The sequence below is a fragment of the Labeo rohita genome, chromosome 12, assembly GCF_022985175.1.
Source record: "Labeo rohita strain BAU-BD-2019 chromosome 12, IGBB_LRoh.1.0, whole genome shotgun sequence".
Lineage (NCBI taxonomy): Eukaryota > Metazoa > Chordata > Actinopteri > Cypriniformes > Cyprinidae > Labeo > Labeo rohita.
Window position 1 is genome coordinate 15113871 of NC_066880.1, and position 27564 is coordinate 15141434.

The window sequence follows — 27564 nt, forward strand, 5'->3', positions numbered from 1 at the left end:
GACGACGCATCTGTCTGTGCCACCTGATCTGAACGATCAGGAGCCTGGAAAGCACTGACCAAATGCCCCTGAGAGGAGGGGTGCATTAAAACAAATGCACTAATGATGAATGGGCTTCTTGTGCACCCTGCTCTAAACGGCTGAATAAATCAACCTCGGCATAAATAACTACTCGCGTACGGTAACAAACACACACCTAGAGGTCCTCGATGTACCTCACACACACTCATAATGCTTGAAAATATTAAACATGACCTTTGCGAAGCAAAATAATGACAAAATAAAATGTTAAAAGGTCCCTTGTACCGCCTCCGCACGGCCGTCCTTTTAATGCCAGTAAAGCTCGTGAATGAACCAAGGAGAGGATCCATTCAGAATCCTCTTAGTATGAATTCTTGTTTGTGAGTTCAAAGCACTGGAGTGTTTGTTAACACAGGTCATTGACCTCAGGCCTGCTGCTAATCTGTGGAAACGATAGCACCCGAGCACAGACAAGAGACACCAAACGCCTACACGCAGCAGCAGACCACAGCTTACACGAGTCTGCACTTTCATGTTTTGACACTGATTGATTGCTTGTGGATTGGTTTTGAAATGAAGGCTGGAGGCTGGGAAGGGAAACAAATGGTGAGTCTGCACTGTTCCAACGTGTCCAAAATTTGACAAAATGACACATTTTGTCATGTTTGTGCCTCTTGTAAGAATTTGTGAGCAGTAAAAGTGTTACATTTGCATTAGGAAAAGCGCTAGTATTACTGTCTATTTGATGCATTAGATGCCTCTGTCTAAAAGCAGGATTTACATTTAAACTGGTTCTCAAAAAATGGCTTCAGGTCTAATAAAGTTGTAAACAGTCATGAAAATCAATGCTTAATGCAAATAAAATATGCAGCCCTGGACCACAAAACCAGTCTTAAGGAGCACAAGTAGATTTGTGGCAATAGCCAAAATACACTGTATGGGTCAACATTTGCGATCTTTCTTTTATACCAAAAATAATTAGGATATTAAGTAAAGATTGTGTTCCATAAAGATATTTTGTAAATTTCCTACCGTAGATGTATTAAAACGTAATTTTAATTAGTAATACGAATTGCTAAGAACTTAATTTGGACAACTTCAAAAGCCATTTTCTCAATATTTTGATTTTTTTTGGACTTTTGATTTTTAGATTTTTTTCCTATCCTAACAAAAGAAAGATTATTTATTCAACCTCCAGATGATGTATAAATTTAAATTAAAAAAATGACCCTTATGACTGGTTTTGTGGTCCAGGGTCACATATATTAAAATGTTAAAAATGCAAATAATAATGATACTATTGCTTTTACAAAAAGTAGGGATGAATTGCTACTAAAATTATGGCTGACACTGATAAGAAGATAATTATCTTAATTCAATAACTATAAATCACTACATTATAACTCTATTATATCTATATAAAAGTAAAAGTAAAAGACTAAACTAAAACTAAAATCAATAATTTTGAATGCTAAACAAAAATTTAGGCGCCACAATTGTATAATGTACCCTAATATTGAATTAAAATTATATTAAAATTAGTTTTTTTTAAAAAAAAAAAAAGATTACCTTTACATGAAGGTTGGATGAAATCACAGGAAATCATAAATATGAAAATGAAATATTTTCCAATCTAAAGTGTCATGTTAATAATTCTGCAGGAATTCTATAGAAACCCTGAACAAAATTATGCAAAACAATGCCACTTTATGAGATTTTTTTTGTGCTATAAACAATTTTGCTTCTATGTCGGGTCACAAAGCCATTTGCACCGTGTTCTTCAGTTACTTAATATCGTATTTTGCCACATAAATCCATTAGATTACATATTACATATATTAAATCATGATGCGCAATTGCAAAATTACTCAAAAGCAGGACAAAACACAAACATTTGTGCGTTGAACAATTCAACTTTTTAAATCATTAATTATATTGACATCATCACTGATTACCCAGTGTTGAATGTCTACAAGCACACGTATTACCTTTAAATGCTGGACAAATTTGTATACAAGACAAACCTTCATATCCACCAATACATTACATAATATACCCATGGCTATAACATGAACTACATTAGAGAGGATCCCATATTTATCACAGTTTTACAATTAAACGCACTGAAGTAGGCCTTGAGCCAAAACACTTATGTTTTGTCCCACTGGTGATTAATGTAAAATAAAATGCTAAAAGACTATTTTCATGAGTGCGGATCATGGTTTCATATACTAAGCTTCTATGGTGGGTCACACGGTGACTAGTGAAAAAACTACTCTTGAGGAAAAGCCAGTTGAGAACCACTGACCTAGACTGTGTAAGACTGGACATGATAAATAGACTAACAAGGTAAATGCCAGTGAGCATCTCTCACTAATTGTAGGTCTACAGGTTAATGAATGAATCACCAAGAGCTACAGCACCTTAAGTTCAACCAAGAGCAAGGCTTTATTGTCTCCCTGTTTCATAAATCAATCACAATCAGCTCAATTGAACTGCTTGGCACAAGCATACCGAGGTTAGCTGAAGATGAATTCATCTATATATAAAACAAAAATAGCTGGCATTTATAACATCAAAAGCATTTCCGACATCCTGGCAGTCAGAGCAACTCACCAGCTGGCGTATCAGAGGACATCCCATTCCACAGGGATGCAAGTCTAACATGGAGGATAGAAGCTGATGGATGAGACAACATGTTCTCTATAGTTTTCCTCTGAGGAGTATTACGATCGCAGATAGCTCATGTCAAGAGCATGTGAGGTAGTGGACCGGTGATCTGTCACGCAGACCCTGAGCTGGAAACTGAGCGATTTGGATGTATTACATTAGGCAGGCTTTTAATTTTCACATGAACTTAAATGTATTATTTACTTATTTATCCTATTTGTCGCACTCTTGTTTATTTGTTAGTTCTGTCACTGTTGACGATCTGTGACCCATTTTCAAATTAACAGTCTTCAGATGTGAGGAAACCTCATCAGCAATGTTAATTAGAGAATGCATTTCAATTCTGCCGTTGTGTTTCGGCTCCTGAGTCCGTGGCGACTGATAAATAATTCCCTCAGTTGTTGGTGTACGTGACGTGTTACGAGTTTATACAGGGCAGAGACAGCAGTGCAACTGTAATGTGCACAGGGACACATCCTATAGAAAGACACTCCCGAGACAGCAACACAGCACTGACGTCAGTCGAATGTATAAAAAGTAAGACGAATGATAAAACGAGCAGATGTATATGCGTACGCTGCAGTGGCATTTAAGTAAGGTGACATTCATTATATGAGTATATAGATTCACATCGCATAAATATATGCAACACCATTTGCGGCTGGTAAAGATTTATTTTTTTAATTGAAATTTACATTTATAATTTTAGATATTTAGAAATGTAATTTATTCATGTGAGTGCAAAGCTTAATTTTGAGCAGATGTTACTCCAGAGATCAAGTTTTCTTTTTTCATTGATTTCTTACTATCAATGTTGAAACAGTTTTTTAAGTAATTTTTTAAGGATTCTTATAAGAAAAAAAAGAAGAAGAGCATTTATTTGAAACAAATCTTTTGTAACTTTATAAATGGCTTTATAATGTTATATAATGTTTTTCTCGGTCATAAAAATAAGTAATAAATTGAAAAAAAAAAAAAATATATATATATATATATATATATATATACGAAGAGTTCAGATGCAAAACCAGCTAAATCCATCTGACGTATTTCTTTAAAATTAGCATTTACTTTGTATAGGTTTCTATGTATTTACTGGCACTTCTGATTGGGCTGAGGCTGGAATTTAGCGAGTTTGAAGTAAAAGTATTTGATGGACGTATAATATATGTCAAGAACATTTACTCAGTATCATTATCTCATTTTTGACCGAGATGGCTTTTAGCTGGTTTTGCATCTGAACTCTTCATATATATATATATATATATATATACATATTATGGAATGCCATTCAGGAAATAATTATATTTATAATATGAGGTTTGAGTGTATGGAATGAAAGGCTGAATATATGGAATAAAAGTCATAATATATAGAATAAAAGTCAGAATATTTGGAATGAAAGTCAGAATATATATAGAATCAAAGTCTGAATATATGAAATGAGAGTCTGAATATATATATAGAATCAAAGTCTGTATATATGGAATGAAAGTCTGAATATATGGAAGGAAAGTATGAATATATATTGAATGAAACTCAGAATATATGGAATGTAAGCTTGAATATATAGAATGAAATTCTGAATATATAGAGTGAAAGTGAATATATATAGAATCAAAGTCTGAATATATGGAATGAAAGTCTGAATATATAGAATGAAATTCTAAATATATGGAATAAATGAATATATGTGAAGTGTGAATATATGGAAAGAAAGTGCAAATTAAACAATTCTCACTGAATAACGTATAGCTTGCTTTATCCTCATTATCAGAGCATACTTTCTTTCCAAATATTCGGAATTTTATTCCATATATTTAGACTTCCATTTCATATACTCAAACGTCATATTATAAATATAATTATTTCCAGAACGGCATATATATATATATATATATATATATATATGTATGTATGTATGTATATACATACATACATATATAGAAAAACAGACCATTTTTTAAGGATTTTGTAAAAATAAAATTTGACTATCTCTCTATCTATCTATCTATCTGAATGTATGCATGCATGTATGTACACCCACACACATCCATTTACTTGACTGCAAGGTCGTATCTCTCTTTTTCATTCCAAAAATAAATGAATATTTTTAGATATTTTCTTTAATAAAAAGAAACTAGTCAGTGTATTGTGAATCGATTTAGTGAATTAGCTGCAAGGCTGTACCATTCAAAAGTAAATGAATACATGCAATACAGTAGCAATAGAAGGTGATTGAATTACTGGAAGATTTCTGGATGGAATTACTTTTTTCAAGGAGCAATTTTCAGAGCACTTACCTCTTTGAGGCAGCCCATAAAGTTGTTGCTAACGGGGGATCCGGGCAGATCGGCAGTGCTGGGACTACCCCCGACATAGAAAAAGTCGTCCGAGCCTAGCATGGTGTAGTCCTCTTGCGTATATCCAGTGGTGGTCAGAATTCCATCCACGGATATTGTAACCTAGACAACAAAGCACAGGGAAAGGACACGCTATACTCACATATAACTTGAATACTGTTACAGGGCTTTGGTCCCCCTCGTAAGGATTTTGGATGCTTGGCTTTGTTTTGTTTTTGACTTTAATGCTACTTATTTATGCACTTATTTATAGCTTTTCTCTTTTTATTGATTTAATGTGAACCCATTTTCATGTCTGTTTCAGCAATTCTCATTTAGTTACTGTTTAACTTTTTTCGTTTTGTTTTGGTCTTTCTAGATTTACGTTTTTGCTGTTAACTTCTAGCAAGTCTGAGCTGAGGAAGTCTGCGGCACATTAGCCCAGGCTCAATGTTAGCGGTGCCATTAATAGAGCACAAAAAGTAAATCAGCAGACACAAAAATGGTGTTAGTAGTATGTGTGTTTCTGAGAGTTAGTATCGCTTGAATCCAGTGCGTGTGAGTAGTTTCAGCAGTTTTCAATGTTTTTATATGAGGTAAAACAAAGAACACGGCGTGCTAAGAGGTTAGAAATGAAAGCACAGGCAATTAGAGGCACATCTCTCACAGATCTGGTTGAATGGATGCATGCTTCATTATCCTTCCCTCTCCACATGCAAACAATGGTTGGTTAGAGAGAACAATTCTTCTCACAGATTAGATCGCACAGGAATGAGTAAAAGAGAGAAGGGGAGGGAGAAGGACACAAACACGACGCAGCTCATGAGACCAATCACAGCAGAAGTGTCGGCATGCAGAAGCGTGAAGGAAGAAAGCAAAAAGTACAACGACAGACGAGATGACCGGCCACCCATGCCAGCCTCGAATGTACTGATGGAGCAGAGGTGTTAGTACACGGGGTGGCCAGGATGCACACCATGCTGAACAACGGGCCTCAAAGCTAGCTGGAGCAATGAGAAGACTCAGAGCCAGCCAGCCGAGACCGATCGGTGAGCAAAAACCTTATGCAAAAGAACCCAAAGAAGGAAAAGATGCAAGATAACCTAAGAAGAAAAACAAAAAGAGAGATGGACGGGACATAAAGAGCTGAGGAAACCCAACTAGAATGAGAAGAAAAAGAAAAGGGGAATTTGGGCAGGGCAGGGGAAGTAAGCGTAAAGAGTACCAACCGCATTTTCCCCCTTTTTTTGTTTAGTATTGATGTCTACGATTCAAAAAAAGGAAAATAGACACACGGCAAACCCAAACTAAGAAACAATTAGAATGATATCTACCGAACAATGTAGTTTGTTTACCATAGCGTGTCCAATGCCTGAGTGCTTTGTGGAAAAGGGGGGAGAAAGGAAATTAAAAAACTGTGAACAGAACACCGTTCCTCAATCAAAAAAGATGGTCTCTTGCCAAGGTTAGTACATCAGCGTTGCACGTTAGTAAGAGGTAACAGGTTAGTAAATGACACATTCCATGGATGAAAGGTTAGTTTCTTTCCCCAAAAGCAGGTTAGTAAACATTTAAAAAGGGCAAAAGAAGAGAAGGAAAGGAGAAGCAGACGAGATCTGCACCGTGGAGTTCCTCTGGGACGCATCTAGTCTACTCTGTTCCAAACACTGTCTCTTCCTATTCCTGGCGCTCCGCTAACTTTACTGGTGACAGAACGCACCACAGAGCTTTTTATGTTTACTGCCTGTCCTATCCAACTTCGTGCCACACATCTAGGATCTTTTCCGAGCCTTGACACTTCAAACGGGTTCTGCGCTGACAGGTGACGTACTCGTGTAATGTAGTGAGAGGTGGCGCTATCAAATGCTGACAGTAAAATATGGATGCCGTAGCGGCTGCGGTTGAATTTAAATATTAGCCAAGGGGAACGGGGTTAAAGGTACGTTCGCTCATCTCTGAAAGCTGAATTCACGGCTGCCTAATGATTACTTTAATATCAGGAGCGTCTTTTTTACATCAGCCCTGCTATACGCTACGTAAATGAGTGCTAGTAACTAATTTAAAATGATAAAAGCGCACCAAATTCCTAGAACTTTCTCTTTTAGTCTCGTCTTTAAGCAACTTTCAAACACTTCATTTGGAAACCTGAACTATTTTAGATGAGTGCATGTCTCGATCAGGGTCGGAAATTAACGGGCAAAATGAACAAAAATGCCCCTTAAATTCAAGATAAATTGCCCCTGTACAATTAAGCTACATCTAGATACATCGTGCATTGCATTTCTCTTTACGCAATGTTTGCAGCGTTACAACCGATCATACACATTTCTACTGAGTTTCCGAATGCAATGTCCAATCTGAGGAGAACGCCCGAGTTGTTCAGTGCAAGCGATCACTGATGCAATTCTAAATCTGCATTCACAAATTCTCTCATCATAAACGACCAAGTGCAGAAAAGATGTAAGTAAGAGACTGAATTAGCAGTGTAGATAGCTTCAGTGATTATATCCCTGCAAAAAGCTTTCTATCAATCAACATTAATGATCATTATTACAATATCAAGTGCAACAATCAACAATAAAGATTGTATCATGATATTGCAGCTTCACCCTGTAATTAGTTTTAATTAATAGGCCATTTATGCAATTTTTGTGTAACTGCATGTACATGAGGAGAATTAAACACTCATACTTTATTAGTAACAGTCTATATTATTGTGACTGATTGAAGTAACTTGTTAAATTTAAGCAGGTATGACAGACATATTTGATTTGGTTAATATTGCCCCTACAAAAGTAAAAAAAATGCCCCTGGGAATCAATATCACCCCTTAATGGAAAAGTTAATTTCTGACCCCGGTCTTGATTAAAGTGGTTAAATACGGTTAAATCTAGTCCGAGGGTTAGTTTGATGCTACTAATCTGAATCTGAATGTATCCAATCTCGACCTCTGCCTTTTCTGCGCGGTTACCTGACGAAGGTTCCTGGTAACCTTCACATCATGCCAGGCATTGTCATTAAATTTCCCATTGACGGGCTCCACCAGGGCCTCAAAGGCCCCAGAGCCCAGGTTGATGACCAGCGAGACAGCACCATTCTTCAGAGCCAGGTTGACGTAGTCTGCCGATTTTCCGGTGTGGAGCATCAGTCCATTGCGCTGCAGGGTCTTGAAGGAGAGCGTAATCTCATCGCTACTGCTCTGGATGGGGTTCGGGGACAGGTCGTAACAGAAATACTCTGAACCCTTGAAGGTAGCCACATATTCTTCTCTCTCTGCAAGAACATGGAGAAACAAAACAGGTAAGGCGGGAGCAGACCAATGTTTTGTGTTAAAACAGATGCATTAACACCAAAACTAGCAAAGCAATACAGTGCAATGTAAAAGTTTATTTAGAAAGATGAGCAAAATAGGGGTCAATGACATTATTTTTTTGACCTGTCTATTAATTCATTCAAAAGCTCATTAAAAATGCAATTCATGTATACAATGAAGAATCAAACCTGTAAACCTAAATTATTCTATGTCTAAAAGATTTGAGAAGAAAACCATTCGTCTGTCAAACCAACAGTAATGTTCTCCAACCAACAAGCAAGAAAAAAAGGAAATGACATCATAGAAAGGACAACCGCAGACCCTCATGACTGTTTGTCAAGATCAATACGTCTCTTAAAATATCAGATAATTTGAACTTTTCATTACAAGGCAAGGTTGTAAAATGCCATGTGCATGCGGCTTCACAAAACCCTGGTATTTATGATACTTATGAAATAATAACTCATGACATTTAAAAAAAAAAGTATCAGTTTTTGGAAAAACACATTAAAAAATATTCACATCTATATTCAAGATTAAAGCAAAGAGGTTTACACGTCATATATAGAAAATAGCAGCTTCTTTGGTTCATGAGAACAAAATGACTTTTGGGTGACTCGAGGATGGTATGATTATTTTGGACAGTCCCAGTTTAGACACAAATTGGTCTTTTCTGATAAATATAATATATGACCCTAAACCACAAAACCAGTCATAAGGGTCAATTTTTTGATTGATAGATTTTTGGAAGATTTACATCATCTGAAAGCTGAATAAATAAGTTTTCCATGATGTATGGTTTGTTAGGATAGGACAATATTTGGCAGAGATACAGCTATTTGAATGTCTGGAATCTGAAGGTGCAAAAAAATTTAAAAATGATTATTATAATATAAATACTGAGAAAATTGCCTTTAAAGTTGTCTAAATGAAGTTCTCTGCAATGCATATTACTACTAACAAAAAAGTTTTGATATAATTACGGTAGGAAATTTACAAAATAACTTTATGGACATGATCTTTACTTAAAAAAAAATCGATAATTTTGACTCATACAATGCATTTTTGGCTATTGCTACAAATATACCCATGCTACTTATGACTGGTTTTGTGGTCCAGGGTCACATATGCTAATGGATCTTACTTTGTTGCATCAAGTTTTCCAAAACCATATGAATTCAATATTAAGCACGTTTCTTTTATATGTCATTGACCCTTTAGATATGTGAGCATATGGGGTCCTCCATCACATGGCAATACTGAGCAGAACACTTACCGTCCATCTATCGGCTCCCATGCTTACTGGATACAAGACTTGCTAATTTCATACGACCTACCTTTACAAAACCAAAAGTCAGTCTAAATTCATACCGAAGGGGTCAAACGGGGTAGGAGCTCAGCACAGTCAATCTTAGAGTGATCGGTTGCTGTCAGTACGTGCACACACACCTACAAGATCGAGGTCAGAGCCATCTTGCTCATAAATGAGAACCAAGGTCCCTGATAATGGTGACCATAAATAAAGCAGCCACACATATCAGGACATAATTACCAAATCAGTCAGCGAGACCCATTACTGTAAGCGTGCTGGCACAGAACCTAGGCGCGCACACTCTCACTCCTCTTCCCATTTGAGCAAACAACTCCGACTGTCACCCAGATCCGAGTGTATTTTGGGAACTTGGTTAAAATATTAACTGAAGAGGCGCCCATTAATAAAGTGTGAAGTCCTATCTCCACAGCTACCTTCTTACCGGTAAATACAATTACATTATTACAGAGCAGAGCTGAGTCTACTTCTCATCAGGAATATTAATGACTTTAACAGGCAATTTAAAGCAAGACTGAACCAAATTACCATAAATCCAGGAATCTGCAACACAATTAACCTAACACACCATAAGACCAGCTCATTTGCTCTGGAATTATCTGGAATATTCTTAAGATAAACCCTGGAGATATCAACAAGGCTCATTTACTCCATCTCTTTCTCCATCCTTCATCACCCTTCCTGTGTCCAGTGCGAGTTAAATAAGCTTTTTTTGCCTCGGCTGATAAAGTGTGTGTGTGTGTGTTTGTGCACAAAGAGCCAAAGGGTGGTGCTGTATCTGGCTCTCTTCCACCTCCTCTATATACCACTGAGTCAGCTATAATGTGACTCAGTGCAGGAAGGCGCCCACAGAGTCGCACCAGCACACACAAACTGGCTTTTGCACCAGCACACACACATTGGGCCATACACACCGTTGCACACAGGTATATATATTGGATGCCCAGAATAACTACAAAATGGCCTTCAAATCCCTTTTCTGAGTCTTTCACTGCCAACGGTCTCTGCTGTGACTTCCCTGTCCCATCTCTCATCAGATTTGATCTCTGCAAACACTCTTACAAGAAATCAAATCTTCATCTTCAAGAGTAAATAACCAGGAAGGCTCATTTAAATACAGCATTAGGCAATCTGTTGGATAAAACTGACCTACAATCACCTCTTCGCTCGATAGCGAACAGCAATTTGCTCTGATTCCTGCCTAACATTATACATATTTTCTGTTTGTGCTTTAAAAAGCCATATCCTACCTGTTGTTATCATTTATTTTTGGCAGTGTCTATTTACACTAACCTTGGTAAAGGCTATTTTCTCTAACCGCCACTGCTCAGGTAATTTACCCTTTATACAAACAGCACATTACTTCCATTTGCACTAAATGCAAACAAGATGCTATTTGTCGCCATTTACACTTGGTGGAACCTATATGTACCTCTATTTACACTCAATGCACTGTACATTTTTTTCACCGTACTTTACCTGCAGCACATTTTCAGCTCTAAAACCAGCTTTAATTTACTGTACACTGCCAGAATAAAGGTACAGCTCTGTTACTGGGGCAGTACCCTAAGGTACAAAAGTGAAAAGGTACAAATATGTACATTCAAAGTACTAAAATGTGCATTTAAGGTGCCAATGTGTAGCGTTTAGGGGTAGGTAAGGTACAAAGATGTACCTTTTTACTTTTGTACCCAGCAACAGAACTGTACCTTTTTTTTTTGAGAGTGTAGTATAACATATTTTCCATCATTACACTTCTTTATACCACTTAACAGGTTGTTTTTTAATACTGTGCCTTTAAGACAACATGTATTGGATGTCCGCTATGATTGGACGGACTATTTGAATGTGAAAGGAGAGACATTGCTTGTGTATTTGCTGTCAGGTCAAATATAATTGGCACTGTCCCATCTTTCAATAACAGCTTTTTTGTAAAGCTTGCTTTGAAATTCGCCAAACAATCTGTGTCCAAATGTGCCACACAAAATGCTAAGGTAGGTTCTTTTCTTTGAAGGCTTGAAACACAATCTGTGACATCAAATGCTGTATAATTTGTCTATCAACCTTTCGACATCACATTTGAAGATGCATGCCAGTTATGATATCACTGTCTCGCCACCTATTTGACTGCATTCTGCCATATTTTTAACCATCATTCTGCCGTTCATACATACATAGGGAGTGTTGAATACAGTTGTGCTACTTTTTCTTTACAAATCCTGTTTTGTATCTCTAATTTGTTACCGGTGTTATTCCGCTTTCATCACTGCTCACCAGAACTTACTCTACGCCTACGTCCTATGCCTTTTGGACGTATGCCACCCTCTCGTAAACGTACGTACGACAGTTAGTGAAGCTAGAGATTACGGTTTATAGTTTGAAATATGGATATTTTTCTTACACACAAGCATCGATTCACTTCAGGAGGCCTTTATTAACTTTTTATGATGGATAGGTGAACTTCATTTTGCTTCAATATTTCAACACCCATTCACTGCCATTATAAAGTTTGGATTAGCCAGGATATTTTTAATATAATTCCGATTGTATTAGTCTGAAAGCAGAATTTTCATTTTTGGGTGAACTATTTCTTTAAAGCCTTCCCCGAATGGTCTAGGTGGTCATGATGTATGCATGCGAATACGGGACAGACTGATACCTTAAATACAGGACGATTCCGTATCATATTGAACGGTTGGCAACCCTAGTCTCCACCTGATGTCCAAAGTAAATTCTGAGAATGAAACCAGTCAAGAACCACCGCTTTAGCTTCTGTTCGCACTTGTGGAGTGATGCCTTGTATGCTGCTGACTGAGCAATTATCTCTTCATCAGCTTAAATTTAGACAGGAACGTTGGGGGCAGCACGTCTGTGGGCTTGTTACCTCAAAGCTGCTAGAGGCGACAGCCTGTGAACGCCAAACATAGCCAGTCAAGCATTGAGAACTCCCATGTTACAGGAAGACAAGCTGTACTACGGTTTCCTGTATGGTTTCCCCCTCGCCGTCTAAAAGGAGAGCTTTACCAAAGCTGTTATTTAATGACTCCCCAGAAAGGGTGGGATATTTAAAAAAAAAAAAAATAATCTGATAATAGTGTCAACTTTAATTATCTGCATTGTGCTGCACGTAATAAACAGAATATGACAGAATTTGTCTAATTAGCAGTACTGCAGGGGTGGTAATGAATTAATTTTTTTTTTCTATTCAACAGCAGACATCTCATAAACTCATTTCAATATATCCATATCTTATTCCATTTTTCTATATTTAAAATGGATGCAGTAAAAAATTAATTTTGTAATCACATTATACAACGCCACAATCTCCAGGGGTCTCAGGAGAAAAAAAGCCAATAACGCTTCACGAAACAGTCAACATTAATAATTGAAGCTGAACATAAAACTAATTAATTTTTGGCTTTTAATATATCCTTATAAAACTACATCAAAATAAAAAAAAATTAAATAAAATAAGAATGTGTCTGGTTAAAAAAAAGAACAGCAGAGTCTCTGACAGTAGGCTGATTTTTAACTATCAGTAAACGTCTGGAGTCAGACTGAACAGGGACTAAGCGCCAGATAAACTGTCAAAGCTGTCTACATTGATTTTTTATAAGGTGCAAGTTCGCTCACAGTTATGGGAAATTAATATGTAAGAGAAAGTACAGCAATTTCAGCACTAGCCCACAGACTTATGTGAATTCGTAATCTGCAGAGAAATACCGCACTGTCATTGACTAAAGTGTAAATGATACACCTGTCATCCATGTACCTCAGTGGCCACAGCTAGCTTGTGGATTCATTTTATCTGTATGCTTTGATTGTTCCTCTCTTCGTGTCTTAGCCAAACGTCCTTTATAGGCTCTCCTGAGGTACGTTATGGCGAATCACATATAGCTTTACCACCACGGCCCCATTCACGCTGTGGGGAATACAAGAGCGGAGATAAACGACAGTGGGGCTGAAAGGGAGACTGAGGCTCTGGGCACAGATAAATCTAGTGGGAGGATACACTTCTTCAAGCTAGCCCACTAGATCAAGATTACTTACAAACCCATTCAAGTAATAGCTTAGCCACTTGTATTTTATCTGCTTGAGAAGCGGGTGGGGGTAACAGCATACCGTTAAACACAAGCTATCGTGTTTTTTATTTAATAATGATGTCTGACTGGACCACAGTATTAAATCACACATCTCTACATAACATGCTATAGCCTAGCTGTTTGGGGTTTAAAATGTCTTTCTCTTTCGGTCTTTCCCAATGTAACGTTTAATTTAATGTGTTTCTTACCATAACTTAATAATCATATATTAAATTTCTGAGGTAAAAATGGTTTCACCATCCTTTTTTCAGTGTATGGATAATACAAACACCTTGCTCATTCTGCTAAATATCTTCTGCACACTATTACACGTTATTTTAATTTTCTTATTTTAATTATAATAACATTTAGTTGCTTTTATTTTTTCCACATTTTCATTTTTAATTATGAAGCTACAGGACGATATAGGCTTATGCATTTATTTGGAACAGAACAGATGAACAGATTACATAACTTTTTATGTTTAACACCACACCCCACCATTTTAACAGATTCTCATTTTTATAAACCAATCTCGATTCGTCTATTCTATGCTGTTTTCAGTTAAGCTAAGCTTTGTGTTACTTTTGATATGAAACAATGTCTCATATCAAAGATTTCAAATTCTGTCCACTGCATTAGGAAATTCAAGCAATAAATACCGGTTTGACGCTCTTTAATGTGGCGTAAAAGATCGTTGCAGCTTCTGTGTACTCGTCTATGTGTAATCAAATGCATAGCTAAAGATTCGTGACAGTTTCGTTTTTGTTCTGGATCCAGTGCTTTGCTGCTACACTGGAGCGCACTCACCACCAACTGGACAGGAGTGGGAATTAAAGTTAGAAGTTACAATAGATCACCCTCAGTGTAATCTGTCAAAGTGACGGATGGCCTTCGGATTTTTCGGTCACTGACACGACCTCTGGGTTGGAATGACATGAGTTCACACTTTTGTTCTGAGCTGCATCCAACAATGTGATCTGTTTCTAATAAAAACCTTGCTTGTAATGCTGTGAGGAAACTCCCTTAAAATGTCCTGGAAATATAAGTTGCAATGCATGCTGGGGAGAAGCAGAAGCAATTAAGTAAGCTCATAGTACATGTATGTGTATTCACACATTTCCTTTTCTCTCCTCCATAACACATCCACTCTTTCTATCATTTATCACCAGCCTTCACTTCGCCTCTCTCCAATTTTCACACCTTCTTTTCCTGAGCCTCCAGCCTTAAAATCCGAGCGAAATATTGTCCTCCAATCTAATTCATAGTAGGTGCAGAACATCCCCAAACAATTTGCACTCAGTATGCATGTGTGTGTATGGGGTTTGTCTGTTAATTGTGTGACAATCACCTCACCTTCATAGGATTAAAGTTAATCTGTTGACAAAAACTCTGTGTGGCATAGACCATACATACAGTTCTGTGTATATGTTTATGTACCCTTTACAAGATGTTTATAATTGTGCTGTTTACTGTATTTAGTACTGCCATTTTACATAAATCTATTATGTAAACCTTTGAACAGAATAATTAAAAGTTAAAGTATGTACAATACACACACACACACACACACACACATATATATATATACAATTTCAGAGCTGCCTTCTTAAATGTAATTAGCACACTTATTTTTCCTGTAAATTGTATAAACTGATAAAAAATGCTTTAAAAATACCATTCACTTAAGCATAATGTAGCAGTGATTATATTTCAATCAAAAAAATTAGATATTTTATTTTTATTTTAATACAGCTATTTCTATTATTGGTCACACCACATGACGAGTGGTTGCTCCAAATGACACAAAGGCTTATATTATTAAAAATCTATTTAAAGAGACATGTTAAAAAAAAAAAGAAAAAAAAAAAGTGCAGCACATTGCATTAACTGCAGGCATTTCTTTAGCCCCAGTTATTTCTGAACTTTGCTCAATCTTGGCCCAGTTGACCCTTTACCTAGTGTTTGATTAACAGGCAATCTGACCAATCATAACGCCAAATGCACAGTTTTGTCGACAAACAAACCAGACAGGAGAGTAGAGACGGTGAACTTGCACAAATTGCATAAAAATCTATTCCAAATGAAACTAAAATAAAGTATTTTATGTATAAAAACCATCAATTGAATATAAAAGCTCAAAACCTGCCAATCTGGGACATATATCTATAATGGAAAACATATTTCAAATTCAGTCAAAATTTACAAGCACAGAATTGGCCACCTAAACAAAACAAGATTCCCACAAAGGGTCACTATTAATATAATAAAAATAAATACTTAAAGAAATAACTTAATATTCATTGTTTTTTTTTTGTTGTTTTTTTGAGGTCATTGTTTATATGATGCATAGTCCTATCTTTGAATAGATTTTAACATAAAAGTCCCAAAACGGTAGTTTCTTGATGGTCGCACCACATGATATTTCATAAAATGGAAATCATTGGACAAAGTTTGTTTGTATATTATGATGAAAATATAAATACAAATGCTATGAAACTTTATACAGGATTACAAAACACTTTGGAAATCATGCCAAGTAGTGCAGAAAATGAATTAGAATAAATTAAGGGTAATTTCAAAGACATTTCCAAAGCAACAGTTATGGCCGGACGGTCGCGCCACATGATAATTTTACACTTTGAATAACAGAAAAATTACAAATAACTAATCTTTTTTTGAAGAGTAAAGTGGTACATAGAAGTGGTACTTCATATATATGGCATCTTTTTAATGCATTTAAACAAATTTTTGCAATCAGATTTAGGCATCACTTCATAGATCAAAAGTGACAGTAAATCCATTTATAATGTTTTCTATTCCAAAAGCACATTTCTCAACATTGACAATAATAAGAAATGTTTCTTGCGCGCCAAAGCAGCATATCAGAACGATATCTGAAAGATCATGTGACACAAAAGACTGCAGTAATGTTTGTTGAAAATTTACCTTCGACATTTCAGGCATAAATGGCATTTTAAAATATATTAAAGATACAACACAGCTATGTTAAATTGCAATAATATTTCACTTTATTACTGTTTTAATGCATTTTGATCACATTAATGCGGGCCTTGGTGTGCGCATTAACATTTTATAATTATTAAATAAATATATTTTCTGCAGTTTCTTCAGGGCAGTACTAAAAAATGTATTAACGAACTGTTAAAACATCTAACAGATTATGCAAGAGGTACACTATAAAAATGATTTTTCAAAGTTGGAAAGAAAACAGATTATTGGAGTATGTTTTACAAGAAAATAATATTTTAGTCTGTGTATTTCAAAATTTCATGAATAATTAAACTTTTACTTATTTGTGAATTGACTAGCAATTTCTGAGTGACAAGTTTTTCAAACTAAATCCTACAGAGGAGTACGTAAATCAAATGTACATCACTGCAGATCCAGTATGTATAGGGGGTATAAGGGTAAAGGAGAGGAGAGGTCTAAGTGGCTCCCAGTGAGCAATACACTCACTCAGGCGGCTTGTTTTGCCACTGGAGATGATAGCACAGTGAGTTAATGAGAGCAGCTCCAAAGCTGCAGCCGAGTCTCAATCTAACAACGGCAAGAAAAACAACAGGAGTGACAACAACAAAAGATAATAACACCGCAATTACCCAAGCTAAATATATACCGGGGGCTATGGACCGTGGACAGCAACGATACCATTAAACTGACTCTGAGGTCTAGTTACACTGCCAGTGAGCTCTTTCAGCTACTAAGAAGTGCCTCAAGTACATTCCCTGCATCAACTGACATAATATAAATACATATTGTCGGACAGCAAGGAACCACTACGTTGGTAATTCCGATTAATTTCCCCGCGTGATGTTTCTTCCCCCCAACGTTCAGACAGAGCACTATATTACGTGTGACAAGTTTATTCAGTCTGCTTAGCCGCTCCGACCTTGATAAGGCCAGTTATCAAAATTTCTTCATCTCAGAGCGCAGCCGAGACCCGTCAAGCTTTTCTGAGCCAGCGCTACGGAGGAGCGTTTCACACTTGACTGGCCACAGATGTGTTTTGTTGAATATTGATTTATTGTTTGATTGATTATTCCTCACATCATAAATCTGCCAGTGAATGGGATCAGACGGCGAAAGATACAAAAAGCACAAAAGACTGACTGGCTCATTATTTCGGATGTCGAGGCAGCTATATTGTGGATGCCGTTCAATCTGAAATTACAATTTCTCCAAATGGCAGCGTTTCCAGTTTAGGGAGAGAAATGATATTTGAGTCTTTCTGTGCTGAGATAAGAACTCGTATCTGGTAAAAATAAAACTGGAAAACGATTCAGTATTGATGAAACTGAAAGCACATCTTTCACAAAATCGTACATGCAAATACTGCGCTTCTCCAAATTAAAACGTGATATGCAAAATCAATTTTGGCAACCGATCTCCGGTAAATATCATTCATAATGTCTTTCGTTCAAAAACGTCAAAGGGTGCTTTTTTTGAGGTTGAAAACACATTCATGCATCTGAGATTGACTGAAAAAAAAAAACAAGTTTCATAGCTGCAATGTTCCTGAACAAGAAGTCTGATTATTATTCTGAGAAATAGCACTATTAAATGTCTTCCTATATTCAGCTGTGACCAGACACCTTTAGCTAAATGCTCCAAACACATATCTCTCAAAAAATAGCCGTGAATCTGTGGAACATGCAGCGCGAAGTCACAACTCACTTCAAAAACGCTCTATCCACCTCCACAGCACCTCATTACAGCCTTTCTTATGCAAATGCGAGGAGACAAACCGGCGTCACACAGACACACAGCCTGCCGTCCTACAGGCATCTCTTCCTCTCCTAACGAATCCGTCTCAACTTTTGAACTCCCTCTCTCTATCTCTCTGCCTTTCTTGCAGGTGTGGAGGCTCAGCGTTTTTAAACGCTGGCATTTTCTAGGACACCACATTAAATCGAGAAGCCCGTGGTTGAGTGACGTAAAATCCTCAGATCTCATCTCAATTTCACGGAGAAGATTCAGTTCATACGGCATCTGGAAACCAGCCAAGGAGATGAGAGAAAACAGATTCTTCCACTGACGTTATTTATTTCACAGCTCTTCTCGAGAAACCCATGCGGGCACTTTTATTTTGGAAAGTCCTCCTCCATGCGTTGGGACCTGTCCGACCTGTCAGAGCCAGCTACCTCTCTGGAGCATCAAACCAGCAGCCAACCCTCTCACTCAGTCCCTGCCATATGTCCCAGTGTTCTGCCAATTCCTTGCACACAAGACCTCAGAGCACCCCATTAGCGAAAGTGAGAGAGAGAGAGAAAGAGAGAGAGGAGAGAGAGGAGAGAGGGGGAGATGGGGAGCGAGATGTGGTTATAAACATACATTGAGAAAAACAGAGGTGGAGAGATGGAGAGATCAGCAGAAAAAAGAGCATCAGAGAGAGCAAAAGTAGAACAGAAACACGCTGAACTGAGTAACAGAGAAGATCAATCAGAAGACAGAAACAGTGCAAGAGACAGGAACAGTTCCAATGAAAATTAAAACAAAAAATCTCATCATCCATGTAATTATTTTTAGAAGCAGCATAACTGCAATCCAATGAATGGCCTAACTATATATTTATAAAATAAAGATGTAGTCATGACTCATAGTGTCATTAATTCAGGAATTGGACTGTACTGAGTGTGCTGCATGTTTCTGATTCACTGAAAAGAACCAGCTCAAGGTTATTCATTCAGGAATTGGACTGCACTGATTACGCTGCACGCTTTTGATTCACTAAAAAGAACCTGCGTGTACAAGTCTTTGATTTGGGAACTGAATCATACTGGTTGCTCTGTATGTTTTAAAATCACTAAAAAGAACCAACTCAGAGTCATTCATTCAGGAGTTGGACTATATTGGTTGCACTGCATGTTTTTAATCCACTAAAAAGAAGTGACTCAAGGTCATGTATTCAGAATTTGGAACACACTGCTTGTACCGTGTGCTTTTGATTTACTAAAACAAACCTGCTTGTAAAACTTGTTGTAAAACACATTTGGGAAATTGGACTGGACTGGTTGCCCAGTGCAATTCTGATTCACTAAAAAGAACCTACTTAGAGTCATTCATTCAGGAATTGGACTACACTGGTTGCACTGTATGTTTTTGATTCACTACACTGTAAAAATGACCATGAATTTAATGGTAAAAGACTGTAAAAATGCTACAGCAAAAACCTGTTCAATGTTTAATGGTAAGTTCCTGTACTATATACGGGTCTTTCTATAATTGTGGGTACATCTCATGCCTGTGAAGTATATTTTTAATATATTTGTATCAATATAAAGCCCAGATGCATAATTCTCTAGCACACAATTACATTTTTCTACTATATTTTGGAAAAGCCATATCTTTTGTTAAAAATGTTGTTCATATCACATACAACCCTGGTATTCAGCTGTATAATTTTGTAAAGTTGCTCATTCTACTCTGCATTTAAGCGTGAAAGTTACCCCAAATATAAATATAATTTTTATTATAGTTTTGCCTTTAGTTAGATTAGGTTATCAAGACATTTGGGTGTGCGCTTCAAAAATAATAAGTGTTAATTGTGACATAACTTGTTTGTGTCTGAAAAGCCACTGTCAACTAAGTTACCCACTAGAACCACTGCTTGTGACGGGCCTTGGTTCATCATGTGACTTTCTCATCATCAACTGCTTTTGGTGGTTATCAATGTATTATAAAAGTACAAAACAGATTTCAGTATTTATAGGTTGGTATATTTACATTATATCAGTTAATGAAATTACACTATTTAAATGTAAATTTAAGTTAAAACCATAAAACGTAAAACGTTGCTACTATATTTTTTTACTATAAATATATAAAGAATCACTTTTGGAGTAATTTAGTAGATGTGAGAATCTGTAACAAAACATAATTTAATTATAGAACGGAAAGCTAATGATATTCTTAAACAACAACAACAACAACAAAAACATTGGTGTCCAACAGAAGTCAGTCAGTCATGCAGGTTTGCAATGTTGAGAAAATGCGAGAATTTCTGTTTTTGGGTGAGCTGTTCCTAAAAGAAAAACAGGGGGTGGGCGTGTACAGACTGTCAAGATTCCCACGGACAGAAGGAGAGATTGTGAGAGAGGTGTTCTTTGTAAACTCAGTCAGAGCTCAGTGCTGGATGAGTGTAATTTGATGTTATCGTCAGACCGTGAATGTGGATACATGGGTCTGTGCTGATATTGAATAACAGCAGGGAGGAAAGCTCAGAATCTCAGTACTCAGAGCACTACCCTCTCTGCTGAAGCTCTCCAACATGGACGCAATATGGCATACAGTCTATACGTGCCAGAACAGCTTCGCAACTGATCAATGTGCACACGTACACATACACACGTTCATTATAGACCTTCCCATCACAGCGGAGACTGCCTATAGAGCCAGCATGCAGCACTCTCTCTCATCCTTACTGCATATCAATGCCATTATCTCAGACCTGTATTTCCAGCACTCTGCAGATCGCTAAAGTAAGCTCGGTTTGACGCTGTGTGGAAAGCTGTCCTCTCAGCACTGGTGTATTTTTAGAAGCTTGAATATGATAACGTAACGCAGCTCTCTGCTAGTTTCCGTCTTTAAATGCACTTCTCTGCTTTTGTCACTCAGACTGTAGGTTATCGATCTTCTATATTTACGCCCTCACACAAACAGATCTGTGTAAGGCAACCACTAATGGAGTGACCACATCGTTTGTTCCCGTTTCTCCCAGGTGTGACCCTCAAAGAGCTGCCACCATTTCTTCTCTCCTTTCATTCATGAAGCTCACTCAACTCCATATGTAGGAGTCAGTCTCCCATGCTAGTTCAGAATGGCATTTGTGAAAATGACAGTTATTTTTGCCAGTATTCTATTAATAAACAACATGAGTAAGAGTTGTTGCTGTGGTGATACTCTGGCCAACAGCACAGCTATGATATCACTTTGGCACGATAAATTCATAAACAAGTTTGAGTGACTTACATTTTAGGCGTAATACTGCCAGTTGCTTATTTTTGCTCGTCCAAAAATAGTTTAAAATGAAGCACAGCAGAAGCTGAGTAAATTCGATGAATCACTTGTTTAGTTCCAAAATGAATCAGTGATTAGGAATGGATTGGTTTGAATGATTCACTCATAAAGACAGGCACTTGTTACATCTGAATGAATCAGTGCTTTTGAACAAATCAGCCAAATAAATTGTTTACTGACTCACTCACAAATACAGTCACTTGTCTGTCTAAAAATCCGTCTTGCTTTCTAATTAAAATCTAATTAAAAATAAGATGACTTGAGAAGCAAAACTGAGTAAAATGTGTGATCACAGTTGCCATTTTAGGGTGTTTTTGTGGGAAAAATCCAGTCATTTAAATAGGAACGGGAAAAGGAAGAGATATTTCCCCATGCACGCAGATTTTGTGTCAGGTTCAAGTTAGTCAAATTAATCCACAGCTTGGTTTTAAAGTGAATTCTCTGTGAGTTCAGCTTCATACATTCCCATTTTTTGTTTAAGTGATAGTTATTAATGAATCTTTTTTTTGCCCTGAGCAGTTAAACTGCCTGCTGTTCTTCAGAAAAATCCTGCCAAAAATTCTTTGGTTTTTAAAGAAACACTATGCATTAAGAGCCGAAGGGTGAAAACTTTTTGAATTTGAAGATCAGGGTAAATTTAACTTATTTTGTCTTCTGGGAAACATGTAACTATCTTCAGTAGCCTCTGAAGAGCGGTACTAAATGAAAAAATATGATATTTAATCAAAATAAGAAAAAATGTACACATCTTCTTTCTGTTCAAAAGTTTTCACCCCCTGGCTCTTAATGCATGATATTTCCTTCTGGAGCATCAGTGAGTGTTTGAACCTTCTGTAATAGTTGCATATGAGTCCCTCAGTTATCCTTAGTGTGAAAAGATGGATCTCAAAATCATACAGTCACTGTTGGAAAGGGTTCAAATACACAAAAATGCTGAAAAACCAAAGAATTTGTGGGACCTGAAGGATTTTTCTGAAGAACTATTCAGGACAAACAAGGGATTCATGAACAACTATCACTAAACAAAATTCAGATTCAATGTGATCATTCAGATAACAACACAGTATTAAGAATCAAGGGGATGTAAACTTTTGAACCGGGTCATTTTTATAAATTCAACTATTATTTTCATTTCTTTTTTATGAGAAATATCTTATTCAAGGCACTACTAAAAAAACAATAACGTTTAAAAAAGGGGGGTGTAAACTTTTGACATCAACTGTAACCACAAATTAACCATGTTTTTTTTCTACACTATCCAGAGTTTAACCATGGTATTCATAGTAAAACTGGTTATACAAATGGTTACTACACTTTTACTACAATAAAACCAGTTGACAACAGACAATAGACATTTTTACCCATGCAATATTGTTGAAATTTTACCACCTCTTATAACAGCAAGACTTGTTTTCACTGAATAAAGCTTTTTAAGTTTAAGTTCTTCCCCACTGGCAAAACTTCTTTGTTGTTTTTCTTACATTTAGCTAAATTTATGCTTAAAAAGAGGGAGAGAGAGAGAGAAAGCCAGCAGGGTAAGAAAAATAAATTCAGAAAAATAAACATTTAAGACATTCTGTTATGCAATCTTGTTTTAAGCATATTCAAATATCACTGGATCACAAAACAAAAATACAAATTAAGAAAATGTTTTGCAGTTTCTCGGGTCAGTGTGAACCAGCCTTTCTTAATGAAAGCATAGCTTTGCTTGCTTCCTTCTCCTCTCACAGAAAGTGTGCTCGCTTCTGTCGCTCCAGTAGCCATTTTAAAATCCATGATGGAAGATTTGATGGCTAGCGCCGCAGCGCTGCACACTGCTTCACAGCGAGACGGCACCACCCGAACACACTGCAAAATGTGATTAACACATCAGTGTGCTTTACACATGCGCCCTTCTCCTCCCATTCTCCAGAGAAACTACAGACTGGGGAGGGAAGGAGAGAGGGAGGGAGGGTGTCGCCAAGCCCCGATGGTAATTGTTGGTGCAAGGGAAAACAAGAGCAGGTTGAGACAGTTGGGAAGGGAGACGCAACCGCTCATTTTCTGTGCGAAAGCTCCCCTCCGTGCTTAACAGATCAAAGAAGGGAATTTAATGGACCACCCATAGAGTCGGATGACAGCAAAGACAGGACACGGGACGGCTCCGCTTCAGAACAACCAAGTCACCGCATCGCAAACGCAACAGAATGTTCTCCCATCTGAAGACATCAAAGTGTTCTTGTACCTTATGGTGGATATGAAACACTTAGTTAGAGCACAGAACTACCTTTCATTTCCAAACCCCAGCCGAGACAAACAAGACGATTACGCTCGGGTCTGCATCTCCTCCTCCTGAACGCCACGGTAATCAAATTCTCCACAGCGTGAAGACCGAAAGCAACAAAACGCCAAAGCTACTGGAATGATAAATAGGGGACCGTGTAGCTTGGCAGGAAGACTAAACGAAGGGATGAGGCGGTTGAAAGCTACACCCTCCTCAGGTAGAGGTTCGGTCTCACTCCGGGCCCCAGCTTCCTCCATCTCCATATACACAGACGTAAACACACGTAAACACCTCGGCTAGGGCTTTATGAATGACTCCTGATCCATAAACACACACACCCAGAGACGAGCTGAGGGAACAGCCCTGCTGCTCTCTGATAAGCTTCCCTTCCTTCTACCTTCACTTCATCTACATAATTCTGCCTCTGTAAAATATGCAATTGTTCATTTCATGCCTCAAGTGTTTATGTGCTTATATAAGTTAAAGGAGAGACTGGGGCTTCTCTGTCTTTACTTCTCTCAATCTCCTCGTCTTTAATTTTCTCTCAGCCACTTCATTTCATTTTTTCATATTGCTCGCTGGAATAAATCACAGCGCGTTTGAGCAGGGCAGCCGACCAGGCTTGTGAAGTGACAGAATATATGGTGTTACGTAACACAAATAAGGTAACTGTATTTTGTTAAAATTACATTAAAATTACATAATCAGATTATAGATACATTTAAATTACCATTTTAAGTGTATAATAAAAAAAAAAAAAACCTGCTCTGACTTGCTTGCTTCACTTAACCTCCAACTTTCCTGTCCACCACTCTCTGTGAACATGAACTGTGACTTAACGGGTAACTTTTCCGAGCTGCTTCCCAAGTCCAATGTTAAAATGAAATAAATTTCAAATTCAAATAAATGCTGTTCTTTTTAACTTTCTATTCTTTATATAATCCAGAAATAAATGCGTCACTGTTTCCACAAAAACTGTTTTCAATATTGACTGTAATTTTTCTTGATTTTTCTTGATCTTGATTATATTTTTTTTGAGCACCAAATCAGCATATTAGAATGATTTCTGAACAATTATGTTACCCTGATTTCAGTAATGGCTGCTAAAAAGTCAGCTTTACTATTATAGGAATAAATTACATTAAAATAGAGAACTTTTTACTGTATACTGTAATAATATTTCACAATGTAACTGTTTTTGCAGAATTTTTGATCAAATAAAAAGCAGTCACTGTGAGCATAAGAATAAACTTAAAGAATATATAATAAATCAATAAATCGGTAACACTTCACAATAAGGATTCAATTGTTTATTATATATTATTATTATTATTATTATTTAACTGTATTTTACTGTATTAGGTAACATGAACAATACTTACACAACATTTATTTATCTTAGTTAATGTGAAGTTCATTATTAAAATCCAAAATTGTATCTGTTAACATAAGTTAATGCACTTTGAACTAACATAAACTTGAACATTTTTATGGTTAATAAATGGTGTAAAAAACACATTGTTCATTGTCAGTTCATGTTAGTTAATGCATTAACTAACATTAACAAATGAGTCTTTATTGTAAAGAGTTACCTAAAAATCTTACCCAGAGTTTACTTGTTTTCCAAGGAAAAAATATTTTCAAAGGATAATAACACTTTCCACGCATGCTATATTAAATATAAATGTATATTTGCTGCATTTGCAGAATTGTTTTAATAAAACGGATAGTTCCGGTCCTTGATTATGATTGGCTGAGGCCATTGTAAAATAATATATAAACAAACTCTTGTGACCTCACTACATCATATATGTAGTAACTGATTTACGTTGCGCCTTAGATGTTCTAAAACTACCGTAAACAACAGCAAAATGCACTTTTGGAGACATATTATTAAATAAATTTGTCTAGTTTTAAAGATTTTTAGATATTTTAACTTGAAAGTTAGACTTTGCTCTGCAGAAATGCTTTTAAGAAACAGCCCTCTCATCTCTGCGGTCATCTGGGAATGTTACCTGCACAGCTCGGTTCTCCCGATGGATGGAAGGTGACCTGGCTCGTAGCCCCTGCGACGCACACGTTTCTAAAGTGACTACTGGCTGTGCTAACACATGCTTCGCTGCTCAACGTACACACACACGAGCACAGCCCCCGTCACTTATCTCATCCCGCATGGCTGCTCTGCTAACAAAATCGCTCTCCTCTGTCACAGTTTTCAAGCTCCTCCATTCTCTCCTGTCTACTCCGTCTAAAATAAATAAATAAATAAATACAACAACCAAAGCCATGCATTTACAGATGGAACAGAGTCGAAAGACATCAGTGGCTTCGATTGGATGGACATGCGATTGGGCTTTGACGAAAAGAAAGCAGAAATCTGACATTCATCTTGGTCGACTTGCCTTCACAGAAAGCGGTTTCTGATTTCAGGGCAGAAGAAATAAAAGTTATCTCTCACAGCACGCTTCAAATGTTATCCAATAAGAGTGAAAATGTAATTCCTACCCCAGCCCCTGTAGGTTTGTGGCGAGTTTGCGGTCTTACAAATATTGGTGTATTTGTAATGGGAAAGCCATTATCTTGGTTCGGCTCCTGAGGCGAGTTTTTACTGCTAAGATGGGGGGGTGGGGTGTCGGGTAAGGGGCTGATTTAATGGCATCCACTGTGAGTAACACTCGGTGTGGAAATCTCAACAGATGTCATTCCCTCGACAGCAATCATCAGAGACGTGCGAACCATGCAGCAGCAAGTGTAATTCCGTGACAGGCTGTCAGTCAAATATCACTGTGCTAATACGAGCACGGAGAGGGAATGAGCAACTCAGTCATCTATCATGGTACGTTATCAAAGATTAACACTGTCCTTCTGAGAACAAAAGGGAGAGATGGAAAGATCTAAGATACACAATTTACATCCCACCGGAGGCGATAACAGATGTTTATCGCTTTTCTGAAAAACACTGAGTTCTGGTAAATTATGTTATTTTGTTTGTACATTAATCCAAAATAACAGCTTCGGACTTACAGAAACAAATTCACAAATTTGTCATTTAGTCACCCTTTCCAACAAATGTTAAATAATAAACAAATATATATGATTTTCATAAATAATAAATATGACTTTGTATATGTACATTATCATTCAAAAGTTAGGGGGGCCAGTATGTTGTTTTACCGATTTTTGAAACAAGTGCTTATGCTCATCAAAACTAGATTTATTTAATCAAAAATACAGTCACAGTAAAACTGTGAAATACAATTTAAAATAACTGTTTATTATTATACTGTTATTATAACAGCAGCCACTACTTGAATCTTCAGTGTCACATCTTCAAGTTACACATCAAGTAACATTTTTTTATTATAAATGATAAAAAAGGTCGTGCTGCTTAATATTTTTGTGAAAAACAATATTACATTTTTTGTAAGGATTCTCTGATTAAAAGTTAAAAAGAACAGTAGTTATTTGAAATATATATTTTGTAATTTTAAGACATTTTAAAT

At 36.8% G+C, this 27564-nt stretch overlaps 1 protein-coding gene across 1 annotated transcript in view; it reads right to left on the reverse strand.

Annotated features, from left to right (window-relative positions):
• Positions 1-27564, reverse strand: part of nrxn1a (neurexin 1a) — a 208953-nt gene that overhangs the window by 117703 nt on the left and 63686 nt on the right. Inside the window, 3 exon segments of the mRNA XM_051123964.1 lie at positions 4995-5156; positions 6389-6412; positions 8005-8306. Of these exon segments, the coding sequence (XP_050979921.1) occupies positions 4995-5156; positions 6389-6412; positions 8005-8306 (488 nt within the window).